This window comes from Odontesthes bonariensis, chromosome 6 (genome assembly GCF_027942865.1).
Source record: "Odontesthes bonariensis isolate fOdoBon6 chromosome 6, fOdoBon6.hap1, whole genome shotgun sequence".
Lineage (NCBI taxonomy): Eukaryota > Metazoa > Chordata > Actinopteri > Atheriniformes > Atherinopsidae > Odontesthes > Odontesthes bonariensis.
In genome coordinates this window covers 21551781-21572415 of record NC_134511.1, presented here as the reverse complement: position 1 = coordinate 21572415, position 20635 = coordinate 21551781, and the positions used below count along the sequence as shown (strand labels likewise).

At 40.6% G+C, this 20635-nt stretch overlaps 2 protein-coding genes across 4 annotated transcripts in view; one reads left to right on the top strand and one right to left on the bottom strand.

The window, feature by feature from the left end:
• Positions 1-7887, top strand: part of vps13a (vacuolar protein sorting 13 homolog A) — a 35889-nt gene extending 28002 nt beyond the window's left edge. For 2 of the 3 annotated variants that reach the window (XM_075467867.1, XM_075467868.1), the window contains 14 exons: positions 115-229; positions 380-493; positions 706-851; positions 970-1051; positions 1278-1391; positions 1633-1708; positions 2235-2398; positions 2624-2669; positions 2885-3008; positions 3214-3328; positions 5364-5449; positions 6321-6444; positions 6536-6610; positions 6719-7887. In XM_075467867.1, coding sequence (XP_075323982.1) covers positions 115-229; positions 380-493; positions 706-851; positions 970-1051; positions 1278-1391; positions 1633-1708; positions 2235-2398; positions 2624-2669; positions 2885-3008; positions 3214-3328; positions 5364-5449; positions 6321-6444; positions 6536-6610; positions 6719-6769 — 1432 coding nt within the window. In that variant the 3' untranslated portion in view covers positions 6770-7887. Of the gene's footprint in view, positions 1-114; positions 230-379; positions 494-705; positions 852-969; positions 1052-1277; positions 1392-1632; positions 1709-2234; positions 2399-2623; positions 2670-2884; positions 3009-3213; positions 3329-4688; positions 5139-5363; positions 5450-6320; positions 6445-6535; positions 6611-6718 lie in introns of those variants that run through there. The other variant, XM_075467869.1, reaches the window with a different exon arrangement.
• LOC142382237 (guanine nucleotide-binding protein subunit alpha-14-like) lies at positions 7888-20011 on the bottom strand. Its single transcript, XM_075467870.1, has 7 exons — positions 19468-20011; positions 11670-11854; positions 11338-11492; positions 10730-10858; positions 10515-10644; positions 10270-10423; positions 7888-9844 (listed from the first exon to the last, which is right to left on the bottom strand). The coding sequence occupies exons 1-7, from the start codon at positions 19586-19588 to the stop codon at positions 9654-9656; spliced, it is 1065 nt and encodes a 354-aa protein (XP_075323985.1). The 5' UTR covers positions 19589-20011; the 3' UTR covers positions 7888-9653.
• Between the last annotated feature and the right edge of the window lie 624 nt (positions 20012-20635).

Sequence of the window (20635 nt, the reverse complement as noted above, 5' to 3'; positions counted from 1 at the left end):
ATGCAGTTTTGTTTATTGTTTATTTGATTATTTTTTTTCTTTTTCTAATTGATTCTTTATCATTCTGCTCCACTTCTGCTCCAAAGTGCTCATTGACATGTCTGCTCACCTCAGGTACTTCAAAGTATTGATCCAAGAGATGAGTCTGAAGCTTGATCTGGGTTTCCTGTACGCCATCCTGGACTTGTTCTCCCCTGAGAACGCCAGCATCATGACTGCAGAACAAGAGGTCCGGCTGTACCGTTTACACACACATCGACCCTTCCCTTTACTGTGTTCAGAATCTGTGTATGAATATAATGTATTAACTCAAAATGCCTTGTGCCGTCGTTGTACAATACACCGTCATGTATTTTTGTTGCTTTTCCTGCTCTTTTAGGTGGAACTGTTTGAGAATGACATGGAGAACATAAAGACAGAACTAAACTATGTCTCAACCGCTGATACATCTCCTATCAGCCTCTATGAGTACTTCCACATTTCCCCCATAAAGGTCTGTAAATGCAGTTATTAAATGTCAACACTGACTCCTATGTAAAAAACAAAACAACACATTTTAGTATAAACAGAAAAGCCAGAAAATGTATACTTTTATTGACTAAAAGTTAATAAAACATGATAAAGCAACATTGATATGAAGTTTCAGGACATAGCTTCCGGCACCTATTCCTTTGGTGAGTTTAACCTGTTTTTTTTTGTTTGCAGCTGCACTTGAGTTTCTCTCTGAGCACAGGAGGAGAAGATGGCCTGAAGGAGAAAAGAGATACTGAAGTCATTCCCGTCCAGTCCCTCAATCTGTTGCTGAAGAGTATCGGAGCGACTCTCACTGATGTGCAAGATGTTGTCTTCAAGTATGAATAGAAAAAAAAAAAGCCCAAATAGACACACACACGTCACATTGAAGCATTCCTTTAATTTGGAGTGATTTGTTGTTAGGTAAATCTGTGCTTTTTTTTTTTTTTCTTTCAGACTGGCTTTCTTTCAGCTGACTTTCCAGTTTTGTACCACTCAGCAGCTACAGAGTGAGGTCGTCAGACATTATTCCAAACAGGTGACGCTCACATGCCTGCGTAGCCATGCTTACATCAGTTCTCTTTCATGTCCATTTTGAAGCAACATTTCAGAAACAGTTGATGGGAATCAAAATTCCAGCCTTTAAGCCGCAGGAGTGGCAAGTTGTGTGTGTCTTATTTGGATGATTTCTGTTTGCTTACATGCACCGCTGTAAGTATGAGTAAAATGTGGACGCTTAAGTTATCTATTTCTGCATATTTCAGGCTATTAAACAGATGTATGTGCTTGTGCTGGGCCTGGATGTGCTTGGAAACCCCTTTGGGCTGATCAGAGGATTGTCGGAGGGCGTGGAGGCTTTATTCTATGAGCCCTATAAGGTGAGAAAATAATACATGGATTTGATCTGTTCCTGGAAGTCCTGCTTTTGCATCTGCTTGTTATTGCTTAATGTAATACTTGAATTGAAAGGAGGCGCTGTTGCCTTCCTTATTGCAATGCTTTATCTTTCAGTACGTATTCGGATTCCAAAGATTGTGAGCAGTAATTGAATGTTAAATATGCTGATTAGGTCATGTCTGAACCTCTTCTTCATTTTGAATTGTTGTCTGGGTCTTTCAGGGAGCCATCCAGGGCCCTGAGGAGTTTGTGGAAGGAATGGCTCTTGGTGTAAAGGCTCTCGTTGGAGGAGCTGTTGGTAAGCACAAAGCAATGTTCAAATCACAGGGGATCAGAAGGGTTACACTGTTGCATCAGGCCTCTTTGTTTCATCAACTAAATGTGATGATTCAACTAAATGTTTTTAGAGTGGGGTTACTCTCCTATAAATTAGGAAAGATGTTCATAAAGTCCTAGAATCTCTTGTCCTTTCACGTGTATGTGCACGGCTCTGGCTTTATCTGCTGATATCTACTACACAGAAATAGTTTTACTACAGAATTGGACGTGTGTAAGTTAGAAATATATTTATTTAACATGTATATCTTAAATGTTAACGTTTATTTACCTCAAACGGATGACTTGAAGTATATCTGATTCCTTGCTTTTGCTGGAACATCCAAACTTTTTCAACAACACGTCAGATGAATCTGAGCTTTAAGAGCTCTAGTTGTAACTGTGGTTGGGGCTTTTGATGTGAATGCTGTTTTAGACATTTACGGAAATGTCATTATTACATGACTGCGGCATGAGAACCGATAGGTAACCTTCTCTTTGCTGTACAGGAGGTTTAGCTGGTGCAGCCTCCAGGATTACGGGTGCCATGGCAAAGGGTGTAGCGGCAATCACCATGGACGAGGATTTTCAGCAGAAGAGACGAGAAGATATGAACAAACAACCCAGCGGGCTGAGAGAGGGCCTGGCCAGGGGTGGCAAAGGACTGGTTTCTGTGCGTAAAACAGGGATTTGTTTGCACTGTATTTTTTTCCTTTATTCCGCTTTGTGTTTGTCTGCAGAAACGGTCACTTTTCATCCAGGCTTGTGAATTGGTGACAGTCACAATAATGACTCTTTAAACTTACCATAAGTGAGAAAGACGTGGCTTCACCTGGAATTCTGACGTAATGAGTACATCGTTGGTAACATTGATTGTTTTTTTTCTGTTGTGTTTTAGGGGTTTGTCAGCGGAATCACGGGGATTGTTACCAAACCTATTAAAGGTGGGTTGAGACTGACTATCTGTAAAAATTTGTTGGTGCCATTAGAAAAAGAAAAGACAACAATGGTGTAAAACGTTGTAAAAAAAAAAATCAATGAACCTTCTCTCCAGTAATCATGGATTTTTTTTTTTTTTTTTCTGATTTCCAAAAACATTAGCCTTTCTATCAAAATGTTCAATTAAATTTCTGTAAATGTGACGGCGTGTTTATTGCAGGAGCCCAGAAGGAGGGGGCAGCGGGCTTCTTTAAAGGCGTCGGCAAAGGTTTGGTTGGTGCGGTCGCTCGACCAACAGGAGGCATTATCGACATGGCCAGCAGCACTTTCCAAGGGATCAAGAGGTGTGGTTGTTTCTCTGTGTGTGTGTGTGTGTGTGTGTGTGTGTGTGTGTGTGTGTGTGTATGTGTATGCCCTGATTCTGGATCAGTGATGGATCCCAGTGCAATGTTGTGTGTGCATTCACAACAAATCAGCATTTTAAAATGCATTTCTCTGTTGCTTTTTCCATTTTTAATTTTTAAATTCTTTTTTAAATTTATTTTTCAGGGCTGCAGAGACCTCACAAGATGTTGAATCTCTACGTCCTCCTCGCTTCATACACGAGGACGGGGTCATTCGCCCGTACAGGGAAAGGGAAGGTGTTGGGAGTCAGATGCTTCAGGTAAAACACGAATCCATGCGTCATGTTTGTTTTGTTTTATGATTTAAAAAAAAAACAACAAAAAAAAACAGTAGACGTAAGCTAAATAAACGGAGCTCCTGTGATAAACAGACATCCATAACATTCACATCCTACTTCATTCCTTTTGATTGACTAATGAGGTGAAGAGTTGTGACAACAAAATGTATGCTCTTAACATTTCCAAAGTTTGACTCCATTGGGCTGTAATGATTCTGATGGTTTAGTGTCATTAGAGAATAAGATATTATGTTTGTAATATGCGTCATAATGGTGGGATTGTGTTATAACGATAGGTGCACGAGTATTATACTGCACTTCAGTAATGTCTCAATTCTGAATGATGGAATCTTCATTTCTGTAACATAATCTAGCTGTCGAGCTGGCTGGAGTGGTTGGAAGTTTCTGCTTATGAGTCTCAGGTCAGAGCTCCATTAGTTGGCTGATAGTAAAGATCCCTTATGGAACTTTTCCCTGAAATTTACAGACGGGTGACCAATTAAAATGCCTCGCTACGGTTTTGATCGTCAAGGGGTCTTTTATGAGGATTCTGCAGCTCCTAATATCTCAATGCTGCATCTGGTTTCCATAAAGAATCACACATCATTCTCATTCTCCTCCTGAATCATTGATTGCAACTTCATTCCTTGTGTGAAAGCCTGTCTCATACCTCATCGTCCTCAGATTTTCCCTTTAATTTGTCACCCTTCTGTTTTACCAGCTTTAGAGGCGGTAGGTTTGGATTTGATGTCGTATGTTGACGTGTTACAGATTAAGCCCTTTATGCCGAGTTAGAACAAAGGACAAATAGTGTCATTAGAGTAACAGATGATACAGCTGCAGTAGATGTCACACTGTGGGCTCATGTTTCTTTTTTCCCCCCCGAATTTCATACACTTTCGAGTCAGTTGGTTCCACGTCGTTCCTCACAGAAGAAGGTTCGGTTATTATGCTGAAATGTTGAGCTTTGCACAGCTGACATGCGTTTAAGAACTCAAAAATCTTTGGAGTGGCTACAAGAACTTACGACACTCTTAAGATTTAGTTTTCATGTCAGACGGATCACATTTAATTCATGCTTTGAAACATCATTTGAAACCTAAAAGCTTCCTGACTAGCAGAGATGGATTCGGAGATTTGAAAGGGGCAGGTTGACGAAGAAACTAAAAGCTGACTGATGCACTTGCATTAGATTAAAAAAAACGATCGTTCTCTCAGCACAGTGGACCGACACTCTGAGCTTTCTCGAGCTCTTTCTACATACAACATCTCAGCTGCTGTCTCAGTAGAAGCAAACTCTCTCTGCTCTGACCTTCACTCTTCTCTCTTGTCATGTCCACAGAGGCGATTGGCTTACAGTGAATGGAGTAGATCTGGCTCAGAGGATGAGGATGATGCGTAAAGCAGCTAGAAGCTACTGTAGACGTGACGTAGTGTAGCGACAGAGCTTTTCTCTGTAGTCTGTGTTCGAGTTTCTCCTCTTATTTTGTCTCTCAGTTCACATCTGAAGGATTTAAGCAAACCAAAGCGGCACCTTTGAGGAATGCCAAACGTGTTTCTGTGTGTTTTATTTTTGTCATTTGTTAACTGGTTGACGTGTTTATTTTATTCACCTCCATCATTGTTACTTTTATTCCACTCATCTCTGCTCCTTCCTTCTTTGTTGTTACTATCCTTTCATTGAAAAAAATAAATAAATCACAATCCTCATTTTCTTTCACTGTAAATGTTGGTTTCATTCATTGCAACTATCCCTGCCATTTTATCCTTAATAAACTATATTTGAAACTTTGGTTGTCCATTTCATCCCATCTTTTCCTCCTCATATTTCCTTTTTGTGCACATATTCACTCACTCACCTCTCACAGGACCCGAGTAACTCCTGCTCACTGGCAGGGTTCAGTCGTTTGAAAATGGTTTGTTTCTTGATGAGTTGTTGCGACATTCTGTCCTCCCTGCTTTTTTTTTTTTTTTTTTTTAAGACTTACGTTTTCACTTTTCAACTTTCTTCTTTCAGAAAATCGAGAATGGACGTTTCGCCAAGTATAGATACTTTGCTCATGCCAAGGTCAATGAATCCGACTTCTTTATGATCACTAAGAGGTGAGTGACTGTGACGTCTTTGGTGGATGTTTCTTTCTGATATTCATGCTGGCTTCATCTGAGATGAAAATGATCTATTCTCCAGTTCTCCATGTTCACAAACAACCAGACACGTGTGGAAAAAAAATAAATAAATAAGGAGAACAACCTGTTAGGCGAGGATGACAAATCCTTTTCTTTCTTAAAGTTAAACGTTGGGACTTTAGTGCCTTCAGCAAAGATGTCTAATATAACATCCATAACGGTCTTTTTTTTATTTGTTTAGTTCAACGACGGGAAGAATTGCTTTGTTTCCATGACCTTAAAACCGTTCACTTACACAGAGGTGGTGCAGGTCATCTTCATCACCCTCTGTTTTTGCATGCACTGCAGTTTCTCTCAAATGCTCGAAAAGGGAAGTTGAGATGGGGTCTTTTCGCTTGGCTGCAGTCTAGTTTTGCTCCTCGACGTAACTAAAACCTATACTCGGCGTGTTATGTAATATCAATGCGCTCTACATTTAATATCTGCATATTCGTCTTCAAAAGCTGTCAGAATGTACAAATAAGCTATTACAGCAAGGCTGATAATGTGGAAAGTGCTTTTTTACTTAAACAAAGCAGAAGATGATCTTGAACGTGCTGTAACCTGCCTCATGTTGACACTACACAGTGTTTGCCGGTAAAACCACTGTGTCGGGTCTTGGTAAGGCTTTGGAATACTTTGGAACACCTCTGCGGATTTCTTTATTGCCTGAGCTGCCGCGCACATCAATTACCTGCTGGTCCAAAACCTCCCATCCCTGTTATACTGAGCTGTTGTTCCCTCCTATATTATCCATTTCTCCTGTGTGTCACGTGACAACCATTCCTTTCACCGTCTCTTTTTCCAGGGGAATATTTTTTGTGACAAAAGGCACATTTGGCCAGCTGACCTGTGAGTGGCAGTATCTGTTTGAAGAATTCACAAAGGAACCGATGATCGTAGACAGCCGCCGACTGCGCATCGAGGCCAAGGTACAAAAGCGATTACCTGCTGTATAACAAATGTATTATAGGCTTTCAGAAATTCTCTTTTAAACGCTGCAACTCGTCTTCTATACTGCAGGAGAGAGTGAAATCGGTCTTTCATGCCAAAGAGTTTGGGAAGATCATAAACTTCAGAACTCCTGAAATTGCCAAGGTAAGCCGGTCATTTGGATTTGAGGAGCTTGGACTAATTATGTTTGACATGCGGCTGCAATAAATGCTTCTTGCCAAACTAACTAACTAGTTCCAACTGTGTTTTCAGTGGGTTCTGGACAAATTGGAGGACGCCAGAGAGAGTTTACCCAAATTCTGACTCATCGAGGAGAGCGCAATGTGCTTAAAACACACGCACACACACTGATCAGTGTGCGTCAGTGCCTTTCTGTACTGCATGCTTGTTTAGTGTGAACAGTGCACAAATGATGCTGTATGTTGACTGTCTGTGTGTGTTGGGGGGTTGGGGGAGATTGGGAGATTGGGTGAGTGTATCTGTAAATTGACTGTGTTATTGGTGGTTTTTTTTTTAATTACACTATATTAACTCATAACATGGGCTGCAATGAAACAAACGTTGTCTCGCCCTCTTTTCTCTGATTGCGCTCATCCTTTTGCACGAATATAAGAGTTCTAGTGATTAATTTTATGAAAAATTACACTGAAGTCTTGAGTTTACAGACAGGTTTTTTTGTAATATCTGCTTGCGTCCAAAATGCTGGTAAAATCTGAGGATTTTGAAAGCCTTTACGTTGCCATAGTTGTGCGTGCTACAGTCACACACACATACACATGTACTGATTATATTTCAAGTTGTACACGAGGGAAAAAATGTCCCTGCAGCAGCTATAAAGTCTCTTTTATTAAACATGAGGCCAAATTAACCACAGTTGTTGTAGCATAATTAATGTTGGATGCCGTTGATTTTACTGGATAATTTAAAAGGGAATCAAATTTCGGTCGGTGTGAGCTTCACTTTATTATTCTCATAATTCAAAGTGTGCATTTTTTGTTTTCTTTTACCTCTTCCTTTGAACACTTCTGCTAAATTAAGACTGTTCAGTGTAGGATTTAGAGACGCATGCTATTTTTATACTGTGCTCACACGTATCGATCTGCCGTGTCCTCCTCTGATATTCTGTCTGTATATAACCATCCTGCCTGTAAGATGCAGATTGTAATTTTGTGATTTTTAGGTTTTTATACCACACATATGCAAAGGCCAAACGTGTCGGTGGATTATGCGAAACATATTTAAAAGAAAGGAACGCTAATTCTTATCAGCTGCTGTTTATGTCTAAGGTTGGCTTTCAGTTTTAGGTGTGTCAAAGTTGGATAGGACTTAATGTCACTTTTGCCATTCATTTTTGTTTGAGGGGGGGAGGCAACATTACTTTTCGTGCCGTTTACAAAAAATAAAACATGTGCTTCAGGGTTCAGTGCCATCTTTATTTATCTTCTGTACAAAGAAAACCTCTAGTACACACACACTATTTAACTCTTCTCAAGATATAACTGGTTATTACAACTGACCGTGGAGACGGTTTTTATTCATCCTTGGACAAATGGTTCGGTCCCGATCCTTTCAGCACAACTCAAATCTCATCCCCAGAAAAGTCGGGAGGCTTTCTAAAACAATCAACGCTTGAATCCGTAAGTCGTTAAGTCATTTAAGCTTTCAACCGACTCCATCTCGACTAACTTGGTTGTATTTGGAGACGAAGTCCAGAAATTGATGACAACTGAACATTCACTGAAGTTGGTAGTCCAGAAAACATCAATCTCAAAGAGCTTCAGCCGTAGGTTGAGAATGGGTTGTAGCTCACAACTTTGTGCAAAACTGTCAGAAAATGAGTTTTGGAAAAAAAGTATTCCTCAATCCAAAATTATGAAGAATTTTACATTTTGTGAAAAGATTCAGGCAGTTCGGGGAAATCTCAGTGCATCAAGGTAGACAAGCCCTCAGCTGGCATTTAATGAGAAACCGTCGTCTGACAGTGATCATTATGGCTACATGGGCTGGGGGGGGGGGTTCCTTGGGGGGGGGGGGGGGGGTTCCTTGGAAAACCATCTTTACTCGACACAGTCTGCTGCTGCATCTACAAAAGTAAGCCGAGACGACATTAATCACCAGGGAAGCTATACATCAACTCTGTGCAGAGGACAGAAAGGCGGCAGACACATTTTGTGTGTATCAAAAAGTCCACATTTGAGCTGTTTTTAGTAAAAAAAACAAAAAACAAAAAAAACAACAACAACAACTGTTGGGTTATTTCAGCACAATAATGCCAGACCTCATTCTGCTGGACTTAACAGACACAGAGCGTATACCTGTCTGACTTGCCTGCAGTACATGTTTGTCTTTATGGAATTTATGGAGCATCAGACAACAATAACCATGGAACTGTTGAGTTGCTTGTGTTCAGCGAGAGTGGACTCGGATTCCTCTGAGAAACTGTTTTGGGTTCTCGAACAATTTAAAAAAAAAAAAAAAAAAAAAGTGCAACCCTAAGGAAAGGAAGGTTGATGTAACAAATTATAGAATTGTTTGAATACAGTGAAGTTGATCAGTGAACACACTGAAAATAACTTGTACTTGTGCAGTTAAATAAAGGGTCAAACTAATTGATCAATTACACATTAAAGGAATTGTTGCATTTCTGGTAAATGAGCTTTTCACATCGGAGCGTGAGTAACAGCGTTCAGTAGATAAGGCACTTGCAGGTAGCTTAATATTTAAGAACAAAAAAAGGAAAAAGGCCTGAAAGGAACTCTCCTGCGAAGGCTATATGTGAGTACATCTTATATAAGTTAAAGCACTCGGATCATATTTATGTTTCAAAGTAGCTCACAATGAGTCGGTTACTAAACTGCTTCCTACTATTTTTCACATTGTCACTGCTACTGTAACATATCTTTTACATATCTGGATATCTGTTTGCAGCAAACACTAGAATGACAACTACATCCATACAAAGTTACATTTCACACACAGTAACCTACACAATCAGACGTTTGCATTGCACTCGCCTTAACTGCATCTGTTCTCGCACATCAGAACCTACTGGTATAAATAGAGAATATTCTTCATCTGAAAAGATTCAAGTTTTTTTTTTCCCAAATATTGCTAATAACTACGTTGCACTTGTGTGTTCATCTTTCTATCCCTTTTCTTCTTCTTCTTCTTTCTTTTCTTTCTTTTTTCACACCAGGTTGAAGTCCTTGAGGTTGGCTGTGAGGATGGTGTCTTTGACGGCCACAAAAACAAAGCGGATGTTTTCTGTGTCTGTGGCGCAGGTGAAGTGACCGTACAGCTTCTTGTCCTTGTTCGGGTTTTGTTCTTGGTACATTTTAAGGATGAATTCTTGAGCTGCTGTTGGATCCTGTTGAGGTCCTGCAATTCAGGATGAATATTACATCACTGTGTTTTTTTTTTTGTTTTTTTTTTTTAATCAATTTCAACATACAAATGATTTGTATTCTACAGATTTACAAGTTCCTGCAGAAGGAATGTTTTCAGAAAAACTCGTTCCCCTACAACACATTGGAGGTTTACTTTTCTCATTACCTTCCTCTTGAGACTCAAATTAGCAAACACAAATTGCCTTGGTGGAACACTTGAAGAGTTTAAACACTCAAAGCTGGGATTGCAGTCCTGGAACACAAACATTTCTTGCACCATTCGTCTATATCTCGTGACCAAAATGCAAGAGCAGTTTAACTAAAGCACTCGCATTTAAATGTAGCCATTAGATTAAACCTGCCAAAATATGCTGATCACATAAGCAGAAGGGGGGGGGGGGATTCACACCAACTAACCTGTGAATTCTGGAAAGTAAGTGGCTACGTGAGAGTACATAATCTTCTCCTTGAGGATGTCGGTCTTGTTGAGGAAAAGTATGACGGAGGACTTCTCGAACCAGGGGTAGGTGATGATGGTTTTGAACAGAGCTTTGCTCTCCTCCATCCGGTTCTAAGACAGACACAGACAGAGGCGACGTTGAGCGCACGTTTTAGGCGATCACTTCTCAAGCTGGATCACAACTACCGAGTTGGATGCTCACCTCGTTGTCGCATTCAGCCAGGACCTGGTCGTATTCGCTGAGCGCCACCAGGAAGATGATGGAGGTGACATTCTCAAAGCAGTGGATCCACTTCCTCCTCTCTGACCTCTGGCCCCCCACATCCACCATCCTGCCATGAAAACAGCCACAACACCGTGATGTTCCCGCGAGGCAGACGTATTGAAGCCTTTGCGGTGTCGTGGGTTGCATCTCACCTGAAAATGACATTCTCCATGTCAAAGGGGTACTCGATGATACCCGTGGTTGGTACTCGGACTCTGAGAATGTCCTGAAGGTCGGGTATATAAGAAGGCTCCGCAATCCGATCTAGGTCAGTGAGATAGCTGAAATTATGAGCAAATTTGTATCTTTTTAATGCTGTAAAACTCAAAGTTTCAAAGAAGATTTGCAGGCTGACCTACATACAGATATACAAATGAGTTTCCTATAACACTGTAAAGGCAGACAAAGAGACCCCCTGACTATCCAAATACTTTAGTACTTAGTAAATACTTTGAGACGAGCCAAAGTTGCTAAAAGAGAGGTTGCAGTTTGACAACAGAGGCTCTTAGCTCTGTATTTGATTATAAAAAGAATATTGATTTAAAGCACTTGTGTGCAGTTCATTGCTGTATAAGATTATATGGTAAAAAAAAAAGAAAAAGTTTTTAGCTTGATCATCAGCAGCTTCATTGTCATATTCTGGTCCACTATTTAGCTACTTATCTGTATGGTCAGAGAGGAGCTCCGTGCAGTATCTGTGGCAACAAAACTGGAGAGAGTCCTTTGTTGTGTCATATGAAAGTGTTGTCATTATTCTCACTATTTAGTGGAGTCGGACAGCTGGTACTCTCTGCGCCGGCCGTAGCACTCCTGGATTCCTGCATCTTTCCACAGATTCCTGATAGCCTCTGCAAGGCTTTGGTCAAAATCATCCACCTTATCCACTTCCACCTCCAGGACTGAGTCTGCATGGCTCTGCAGACACATACGGGCATGAAGACAGACAATTGCATCATTTTAGCTCATCCCTCGAGCCCCCAACATCAGAAGGAGGGAGAGAGTTTGGCCCATTGATCGTAATTAAGACATCGTAACTGCAAGAAAATGTAAAACCATTGCTTTTATCAAAGCAAACCCAGTTGGACTTTGCACCTGGTTCTGGGCATCAGAGTACGATATACCAAGTGGCTCCATGGCTCGGACCATAGCCTGCATTGATGTGTAGATGTTCTGGTAGACCAGCTTAGCATAGCTCCTCTTGTCCTCATCTGTGTATCCTCCTCCATGGATGATCCTCATTTGTTTGATAAAGGTGCTCTTTCCACTCTCACCAGTACCTGGAACACATGGTGACAGTGACATCAACAGCATCTTTTGGAATAATTACACCTCAGCATGCCGAAAGGGAAACAAAAATGGAGGGTGCAGGTAACAGGGAGCTGATCATGATTGTATTTTTTTTAATGAATAGTGTTCATGTTCAGGCCAATTTGTCAGAAGTGCTTTTGGAGCATTTTACTGTAGCTCTCATATTTTGAAAGAGGATCGCTTTGGTTGATCTGGGGCTAAAATTATTCAATTACAGCTAGGGCTGGGCGAGTTAACTCGTTATTGTCGCGTTAATTCGTTAATTATTTAACGCCGATAAATATTTTATCGCACATTAACGCAGGTTTTATTTATTTATTTATTTTTTATTAAATTATTTTATTATTATGGGGCGGTCGGTGGCGTGGTGGGTTGGGCGGCCGCCCCATGTGCAGGGGTTTGCGGTCCTCGCTGCAGCTGGCCCCGGTTCGGGTCCCGCACCGGACGGCCCTTTGCTGCATGTCTTCCCCCCTCTCTCTGCCGCCTGCTTCCTGTCTCTCTCCAGCTGTCCTATCCATTGAAGGCATAAAAAGCCCCCCCCCCCCAAAAAAAAAAAAAATTATTATTTCATTATTGTAAAAGTCTGTTGCTGTCTGCTGTGGAACCGGAAAATAAAGTAATTGGCAGATCCACCAAACATGGAGAAGGGTACGGAACTTTTACTCGGCCATTTTCATTTTATAGTTCTTCCAGACAGCGGATTCGACAGAACCAAAGTCATCTGTAAACACGGCCAAGTTGAATTGTCTTATCACCGTAGTAGTTCCAGTCTAAAATATCACTTAAAGGGAAAACACACAATTGATACCAGCAAATTATTCAACGAAACAGACAGTGGAGCGAGGCTTCTACATAAAAAACACATAAAAATGCTGATGTTAAAAGTGTGTTCACACAACAAATGTTATGGCACTTTCTTATATATGGCAATACATTTAAAGTAAAACTAAATGCTAAAAGCTATACACTACTTTTGAATTCTGCGTACAAATGCGATTAATCGTGATTAATCAGGGAAATCGTGATTAATTAGATTATAAATTTTAATCCTTGCCCAGGCCTAATTACAGCTGTGGTCAAGTTAAACAGAAGCCCACACTGGAAACAATTTCACTGTAAACAAACTGCTGAGTGCTGCCATTAGACATGCTAGTGTTTCAACGTTAGTGCTTCTACTTTTTAATTTTTTTTTAATATTATTTCATTATATTACCATACTTGGATAACTGTAGGTGTTCCATATATTTTCCACATAGGGAAAATAAATCCTGCCTCTTCTTAACATTTAAAACGGAAAGAAAAAAAATCAAGATCATCTCTTTTTTTAGCAACACTACTTTGTGAACACTGTTGAAGCTTACGCACAAACATTACACCCTTGCACTGCACTACTTTAAGCCAGAGTTGGGGTTAAACCGTGAGCCGAACCGTATTTGGTTAACTTCTGTGCCATGGACCAGTTCATCCTCAGGAGCGGAGCCTTCATTTACACATATTCATCTCGGTTAAAACACGGAGTGTCATCCGTCAAGAGACGAAAACCCTCTGCACTCATGTCACAGAGTTATTGTGTGGTGACTTTTGGCTGAACAAACACTGTTTTAATCCAGTAAATTCCAGTTATTTACTGTAATTGGTTTATTGACTACAATGATGAACAGCAAGGGGTGCAAATTTACTTAGAATTATTCTGAATTGCAGTAAAACACTGAAGTAAATCCACCTTATGTTTATGTTTAAACTTGTTGCATTTTTCCTGTAAAATCCTTGCCTCGCAGTAAAAATGCTAAATAACTATGGCTGTGGGGTAAATCTAGTGGAGTTCAGAGCACAATATTTCCATCTGAAATACAGAGGCTGTCTCTGTACAGCTTGTTACAGAGTGCCAAGATAAAGTAAATAAACAGCAAACTTGACAACTTATTAATGCAAAGATACACAGGCAAACTGAACAATTTGAATGTAGATTTGACTGCCAAAAAGGCACCTGCACGGTCATTTTTGGGTGCAGGAAGTGAGAACACACTTTATTTTGGTTTAAATCTCGAGCAGAGGAGGCTTCTGTGCAATGATTTAACTCTGGATTTCATTCATCTTCTAACATGAGACAGTTTCACGTTGAGTTAGTTGGGTGAAGCAGCCGCACTCACATTAACTGACTCTATATAACATCGGTTTCACTTGAGCCTTTTAGTTAAATGTTCGTCAACTTGTTGACCAATACTCCGTACATCTGATCAAATCAGGGCTTCTTGTGGAGAACACTGATGCAAGTACTAGTTTTTTTCAGTCTCAAAAATGATTGAAAAAAAAATAAAAGTCACATCCACTGCCCCAAAATCAAAATGCTTAGATTCACATGTTGAGTCTTACTTTACGGCCAAACCACTGATTTTCATTATTAGGTTTCTATGTATGATACCAACAAATGTCAAGTACACACAGAGTCTCTATCTAGATTTTCTTCTTTAAGACCAAATAATGCCAAATATGTTTGTTTAACAAATTAATGTTTTGATGAAGCTGCTGTGCATGTGGCTGAGGGGGTGGTACCATGAGTCTCTATGTATGAGTATACACTTGGATTTGAGTGCCTGCCTCTCAGCTGTGATCAGTCTTAGTGACGCTCGCAGTTTTCTGGAGTCTCTGACTGCTTTGCACGGCATCGTAAAAGCTCAGATGTTTACATCTTAGAAAACAAGGTTTAAACAAATTATCTCCATTTGAATATACCTTGTTTACAAGTCAAGTTTCTTGGAGATGAGGTGGGGTGGGGCAAGAAATGCAGGGGAACGGTGAGATGAGGCAAATCGGGATCCTGCACCTCTGCAGTGCTGTATTTCAGTGGGAGAGTCGGTCTTTAATTAGCCCCGTTCTCACTGTGTCATTAATCAATCTCAAAATATGAAACCCAGTGAAACATCTCGCAACTAATTGAGCTCATTGGCAGCAGGTGAGTAAAATGCTGTGTAAGTACAATCAAGTTTTGTTTCATACTTTGATTTTAGTGCCACATCACAGCAAATGTCATTGCAAGACACTTGAAAGATGCAGTTCAGTTCAAGCCATTTTGCAATCCAACTGATTGCAATCTGATCAAAAACAATCAAAACAGACATGATTCTTGATTAATTTATTAACACAAAATGAACTAAATTTGTTATGACATCCAGAAATGCAATCTAACACACTTCCATGGAATGAACCCCCCCACTCACACTCACAGCTAAAGCCAATTTAGAATCAGTTCTCTCTCTCCAATTATCCCAACATCCAAGATTTTGAGGGAGGAAGGCAGAAAAAAATGCTACCAAGGTGATACCTCTACACAGAAAGGACCCAGCAAAGATTAAAAAGCAGGAACCAACCACCACACCACAGTGCTGCCAGAAAGAAATCCAGAATTTGTGATAGCACGGCGGTGCATTAGTTCACTGGTAACTTACACATCTGTGAAGGTACCATTAATGCTGCACAATGAGTACAGGTTCATGAGTGACTAATACTGCCACCAAGATGACTTCTTTTTCAGGGAACGTCTTGTTTATTTCAGCAAGACAAAGCCAAACCACATTCTGCCTGCATTACTACAGAAAGGATCTGTTGTATAATAATTCCAGGTGTAATCATGCTGCCCATGGTCCAGACCTGTCACCTGCTGAACATAGTTGATGCACTATGAACTCAAAAATACGACAAAGGAACTCACGATCGGTTGGAATCCTATGAACCAAAAGCAGCAAAACATTTCTCTTTTCTTTGTTTGTAAATCATTCTAAAGTAAAAAAAAAAAAAAAAAAAAAGTAACAGGTTGTTTTTTGTACTACTTTATTTTGAACAAACATTTTAATTAAATCATTTGCAATTAACTGCTATTTGTTTTTTCGTAGAGCATACACGACTTTTTCCCCCACTAGTCTTGGCCCCCGACCTTCGACTAGAGGCAGAGCGTACCGATCAAACTCATGTTGAGCGCAGCTTGAACCAGAAACTGGAATCTGCTGCAGTTTTTTTCTATTGGCTCCAAAATCAAACGATTAGTCTTTTTAAATATCTCCATGTTGTTCATTTGTATCAAAACAAAATAGATCCTAATTGATAATTTTTCTACTAATTTACTTTAAGTTATTCTGCAGTTTTTACCCGACAAATGAGTAGAATTGAGTGATAATCAATTATAAAACTACAAAGAAAGAATTGAAATGCTCAAGCTGTCCACTGATTTCCCTCAGTAAATGCATATGCAACACAACTCTTGACCTGGCGTTCACAATATGGGATGTATGGGATCTGTTGTTTTTGTTGTTGGAGCCATATAAGGGACCACACATCCTTACCTCAGTCAAATTACTCTTGATCTTCCCTCAGCCTCTTTCACCCTCATCAAAGTGCAACACAAAATCACTGGAGTTGTTGGGACTTATCAAAGCGCAATAATTAGTTTATGATGCATACTGATGGTTTGTGGAGGTGTCTGCTAACATGTTCATGTGGCCACTCCTGTGTCTTTGTGCATATACCTGTGTGTCAGGTGTGTGTGTGTGCGTATGGGTAGTGCAGTGCAGTGTTTACCATTTCCTTGTGGGCGTAATATTACATCGACACATATGCAGATTTGACCACAAACACAGCCTCACAACCGTATACATCTGCTTGACAAGAGAATGTGCTAATGCGATGCGGCGAAGTGTGAATAGATTTGGTGATAATGTCCCACAGTTGAGGGCTACAGCTACGAGCATCTTTCATCTGTGTTAGTGGAACTGAAACTTGCTTGTCAGGTGGGATCTCACAGGCAAATCCAAGATGCAAAAAAAGAAGAAGTCACAACAACTGAAAAAGACACCGAGGAACACAGATGACATGCGTGCGTTTCAGGTCTCAGTGTTGTTGGTGTGCGTTTCTATAGTTATCTAAAGATTTTTTTTCTCTACAATTTTGTGCTCATTTCAGTATTTTTTTTAGACATTTGTTTCCACTTTTATTCATTTTGCGTCTCAGTTCTGTCTCGTTGTTTTAAATCTTTAGCATCGAACTTGTCCTGATAGCTGTTGTCATTACAACAAGCCTCTGTGTAATTATTTTGAGACTCAGTTTAGTTGTTTTTAGGCACATTGTGCCTCTTCATAGTGTCTCTTTCTAAGAAAGAGAGTTAAAGAAATATCAACAGTCACTTTAACAAAGATATTAGACCAGGGGCCCCCTGCATTCTTTGAGCCCCCATTTAAAACATTAAATATGCATTATAACCACTGTAAAAACTCAAAACTAGAGTAGTTATCTACAAGAAAAGGATTCATTTTTGCAAAGAGCAACATAGAAAAAGATCTTTTTCCTATTTGTTAGTTTTCCCTTCGTCATGCTATTTTACCAAATCTGATCATCTTTAGTTAGATTTACAGTAACAAAACTGTTGGGTTTTTTTCCTTCAAATTTTAGTTTAATAACATGTAATACTGACTCAGTGTCAGCTGTAAGGCCGTTTCCTGCCTGGATGGTGAGTCTTTTTTCATGTTTTGCATGCTTCACTTTTACAAGCTCCATTCTTTTTGTCATGTTTTCTTTACATGGTCCTGAATCTGCAGTCAAAATCGAGCACAATCCAACAAAAACCTTAGTGTCCTGCGGCTTTATAGGGAGTAAGGCCACTGAAAAGGGTCAGAATCTGAACGTGTTTGTGTTTCCTTCTGCTTCACTCCACTCATGCTCTCTGTGGGCCTGACGTACAGTGACTGTGACCATCTTAATGAAATCCACTGAGAAATGTGAGTCACTCTGGACAGGTGAATGAGTCTTACTAACAAGGTTCAGTCCCCGTGCTGAAGATTACAGATTACTCAGTGTCTGCTTGCAATCATTCATCATCCGTGTCATCTAATCGCTTGTTTTACTTTGTGTCACCTGCAGAATTTGACCTAGCTTCAATGTTCTGGGTGTGCCTCGAAAAAGCAAGTCGAAGCCCAGCAAAGGATGGAGGGGTGAACTGGACATGGAACACAAGTTTACAAAACAACATGTCAGACTCAAGGATAAGATACAGCTCATAGATACTCTACTGTATCGTTTGGACTGCATTCAATGTGTGTTCAGTTGGTGAAAGCAACACGTTCTCATTGTCAAAATTTGACTTTTGAGTTCCTCTCTTAAAAAAGATCTAATTGTGACCTCTGAACCTGCTCTTTTCTCTGGAAAGATGTTACACCTTTTCCTGTTCGCACAGCTTCTGTTTGGCCACTTCACCAGCCTCCCTTTGTCTTTCGCTCTACATTTCCTCAGCTTTTACTGTCTCTCTGGAATCCTGTGCGGCGCTGCAGTGATGCAGCAATGCTCCAAGTGTCACCTCTTTCAGACCCTCTTCGTCTCTGAGTCGGTCAACTACAGTGAGCCGACAGGGGGAGAACACTAAAACAGTTACAAAGGATTAAATGTCCATTTTGGTTTAGCCGTTGTGGGTAGTAGCCTACTCTGTTTTGAGAGAAAAGTCTTTATAGGTGAACACTGGGTGCAAACTTGTGGCTCATGTTCGGCTCTGTGGTGCATTTGCATGTTTTTGCATGAGGCGCGCCCGCATCAGCTAGTTATGGCTTCCCAACATTCAAACACACCACTGAGCGAGGCGCTCCCACGCAACTGCGGTAAAATGGGTCGATGCCAGAAATAAGTTCTTCAAATGCACGTGAATGCACCCTATATTTCTCCTTGAAAGTGCACACCAGCTGCTTCCAACGCGTACACAAGAGCATATACACTATCTGTATTAAGACATGGATACTTGAGAAAGTCAGCGAATGAAACGAGGAAGAGGGATGTGTGCCCCTCACTGTGGACGGAACAAAAATCATATGTGTGTTTAACGTGATCACCTCCCGATTCGGGCCCTCGAAAACGCAGAATCCCACAATGGTTATACACAATCAATGTGAATAGCTTGCATATTGACAGTTCATCCCACCAACGTCCAGGAGGTCAAGGAATAGGCTATATCTGTTCACCGTGCGTAAAATCAATGGCACCGCTAAGGCGCGCAGCTGAGCGCAAACCTAAAGACAGTCAGCGCGCGACACTTCAATATGAGACATCAATCATGGAGGTGAAACTATCAGTAATGCACACTATCCGTGACAATCTAATATCTTAAAATACACAACTCTGAAATAAAGTGTTAGGGCTTTATTTTGCTACATCAAATATTCTGTTTTAATTACAGCTGTACGCGCAATTTATTTTGGGATTATGCCCCCCCTGGAAACTGCCATCCCAGGTGTGGTCAGGAAGCACGAGGCGATGGCAAATGCCAAGTTTTGATATCTGTTGCTCCCTCCAGGATTTTTCAAATAAATGGTCTCGTCAAATGACGATAAATAATGATTAAATCAGTGAACATTCGATTTTTAACAATGTGAATGTTTTTTAAGGCTTTAAAAAAAAAAAAAAAAAATTAAAAAAAAAATTAATCATATATAGATATGATTAACCTTATTATTAAGACCAAATCCCGGAGCGTTACCGACATGTATTTACTCTTATTTATTGTTGGGTAGGAGCCAGCAGTCAGGTTAGTTTCCTGCTCTGTGATGCTCACCTAACAGCAGCAGCTTCAGCTCCCGGCGGGAGTCCTTCTTGTCTCTCCGCAGCTGCTCCTCGATCGCGTCGTTGATCCTCTTGGTCTCTCTGTCCTCCGCCGACGTGCAACACCCAGCCATCGTCCAAACTTACCAGCTTGCCTAACAAAAACCCCTCCGCAGACAAAGATCAAACGTTTTTAAAAGAGGAGGGGAAAAATTGACAGCTCAGCACCTCACAATTTCAGTGGGGAATGACGCAGAGCATCTTCGGAATCTATCCCTTATCTTCCTCAAAGTCAGAAAAAGCAGGACAATGAGACAGATCAGCAGGTGGGACTAGATAAAAAAAAAAAACTTTAGGTACTCAGCAGCTAAAAGAAAGAATACTTCTCTTAAAGCAGTTCTCTCATTCAGGAAACCTCAGGGCAAAGTGCGCCTGTTAGTCTGAACCTGAAATACACTTGTTGAACTTTTTCCTGGGCAGTCGGGAGGGCGTGGCACAGCCTACAAATAGAGGAGGATAAAATGGAAAGTCGGCCTAGGCTGTTCACATCCCAACCTGTGCCACCAATAACTCAAATGCTGAGGTTGGAGTGTTACAGCAGGACGTCTGGTATGTTCGGCAGCTGCATAAAGCCGTTAGAAACGCATCAAAAGAGGAAAAGGAGAGCAAACATATTTGATTACTCCACGGTATTCATGGCCAGGGTGGAAGGGAAGTTTGGCATACTTCAGTTCTCCTAACAGCCGCTAGGGGTCAGAAGGGCCAACTGGGAGGAAAATGGGATCTGAGATGCACCCTTGACTCATGAGAAACTTTGTGTCCTTTGCACTTGAGGAAAGACTTTTTCAGCAGAATGACGCAAGTAATAATGTCACAGCATTATAATGAAACTGAGACGATAACGTAAAGTTAAAAGAGCTGGTGTTACACAGACAAGTACTCACAATCTTCACAAAACTCAAGTGTTAAACTCCAGTTTCGTCTGTAATTTTCTGACCACAGCCAGTGTTCTTCCCCCGTTGATCCCGATTCTTTTTGATCGAAGTCCTCAACACATATTTATGTTCGTGGAGACACTTCAGCACAGAGATGCGTGAGTCAGAGTGAAGCTGTTGGCTGCTGTATTCACATCAGCCTCAGTTTTTAGGTGAAGGTCAATCAGCTCCTATTGAAAACCAAGA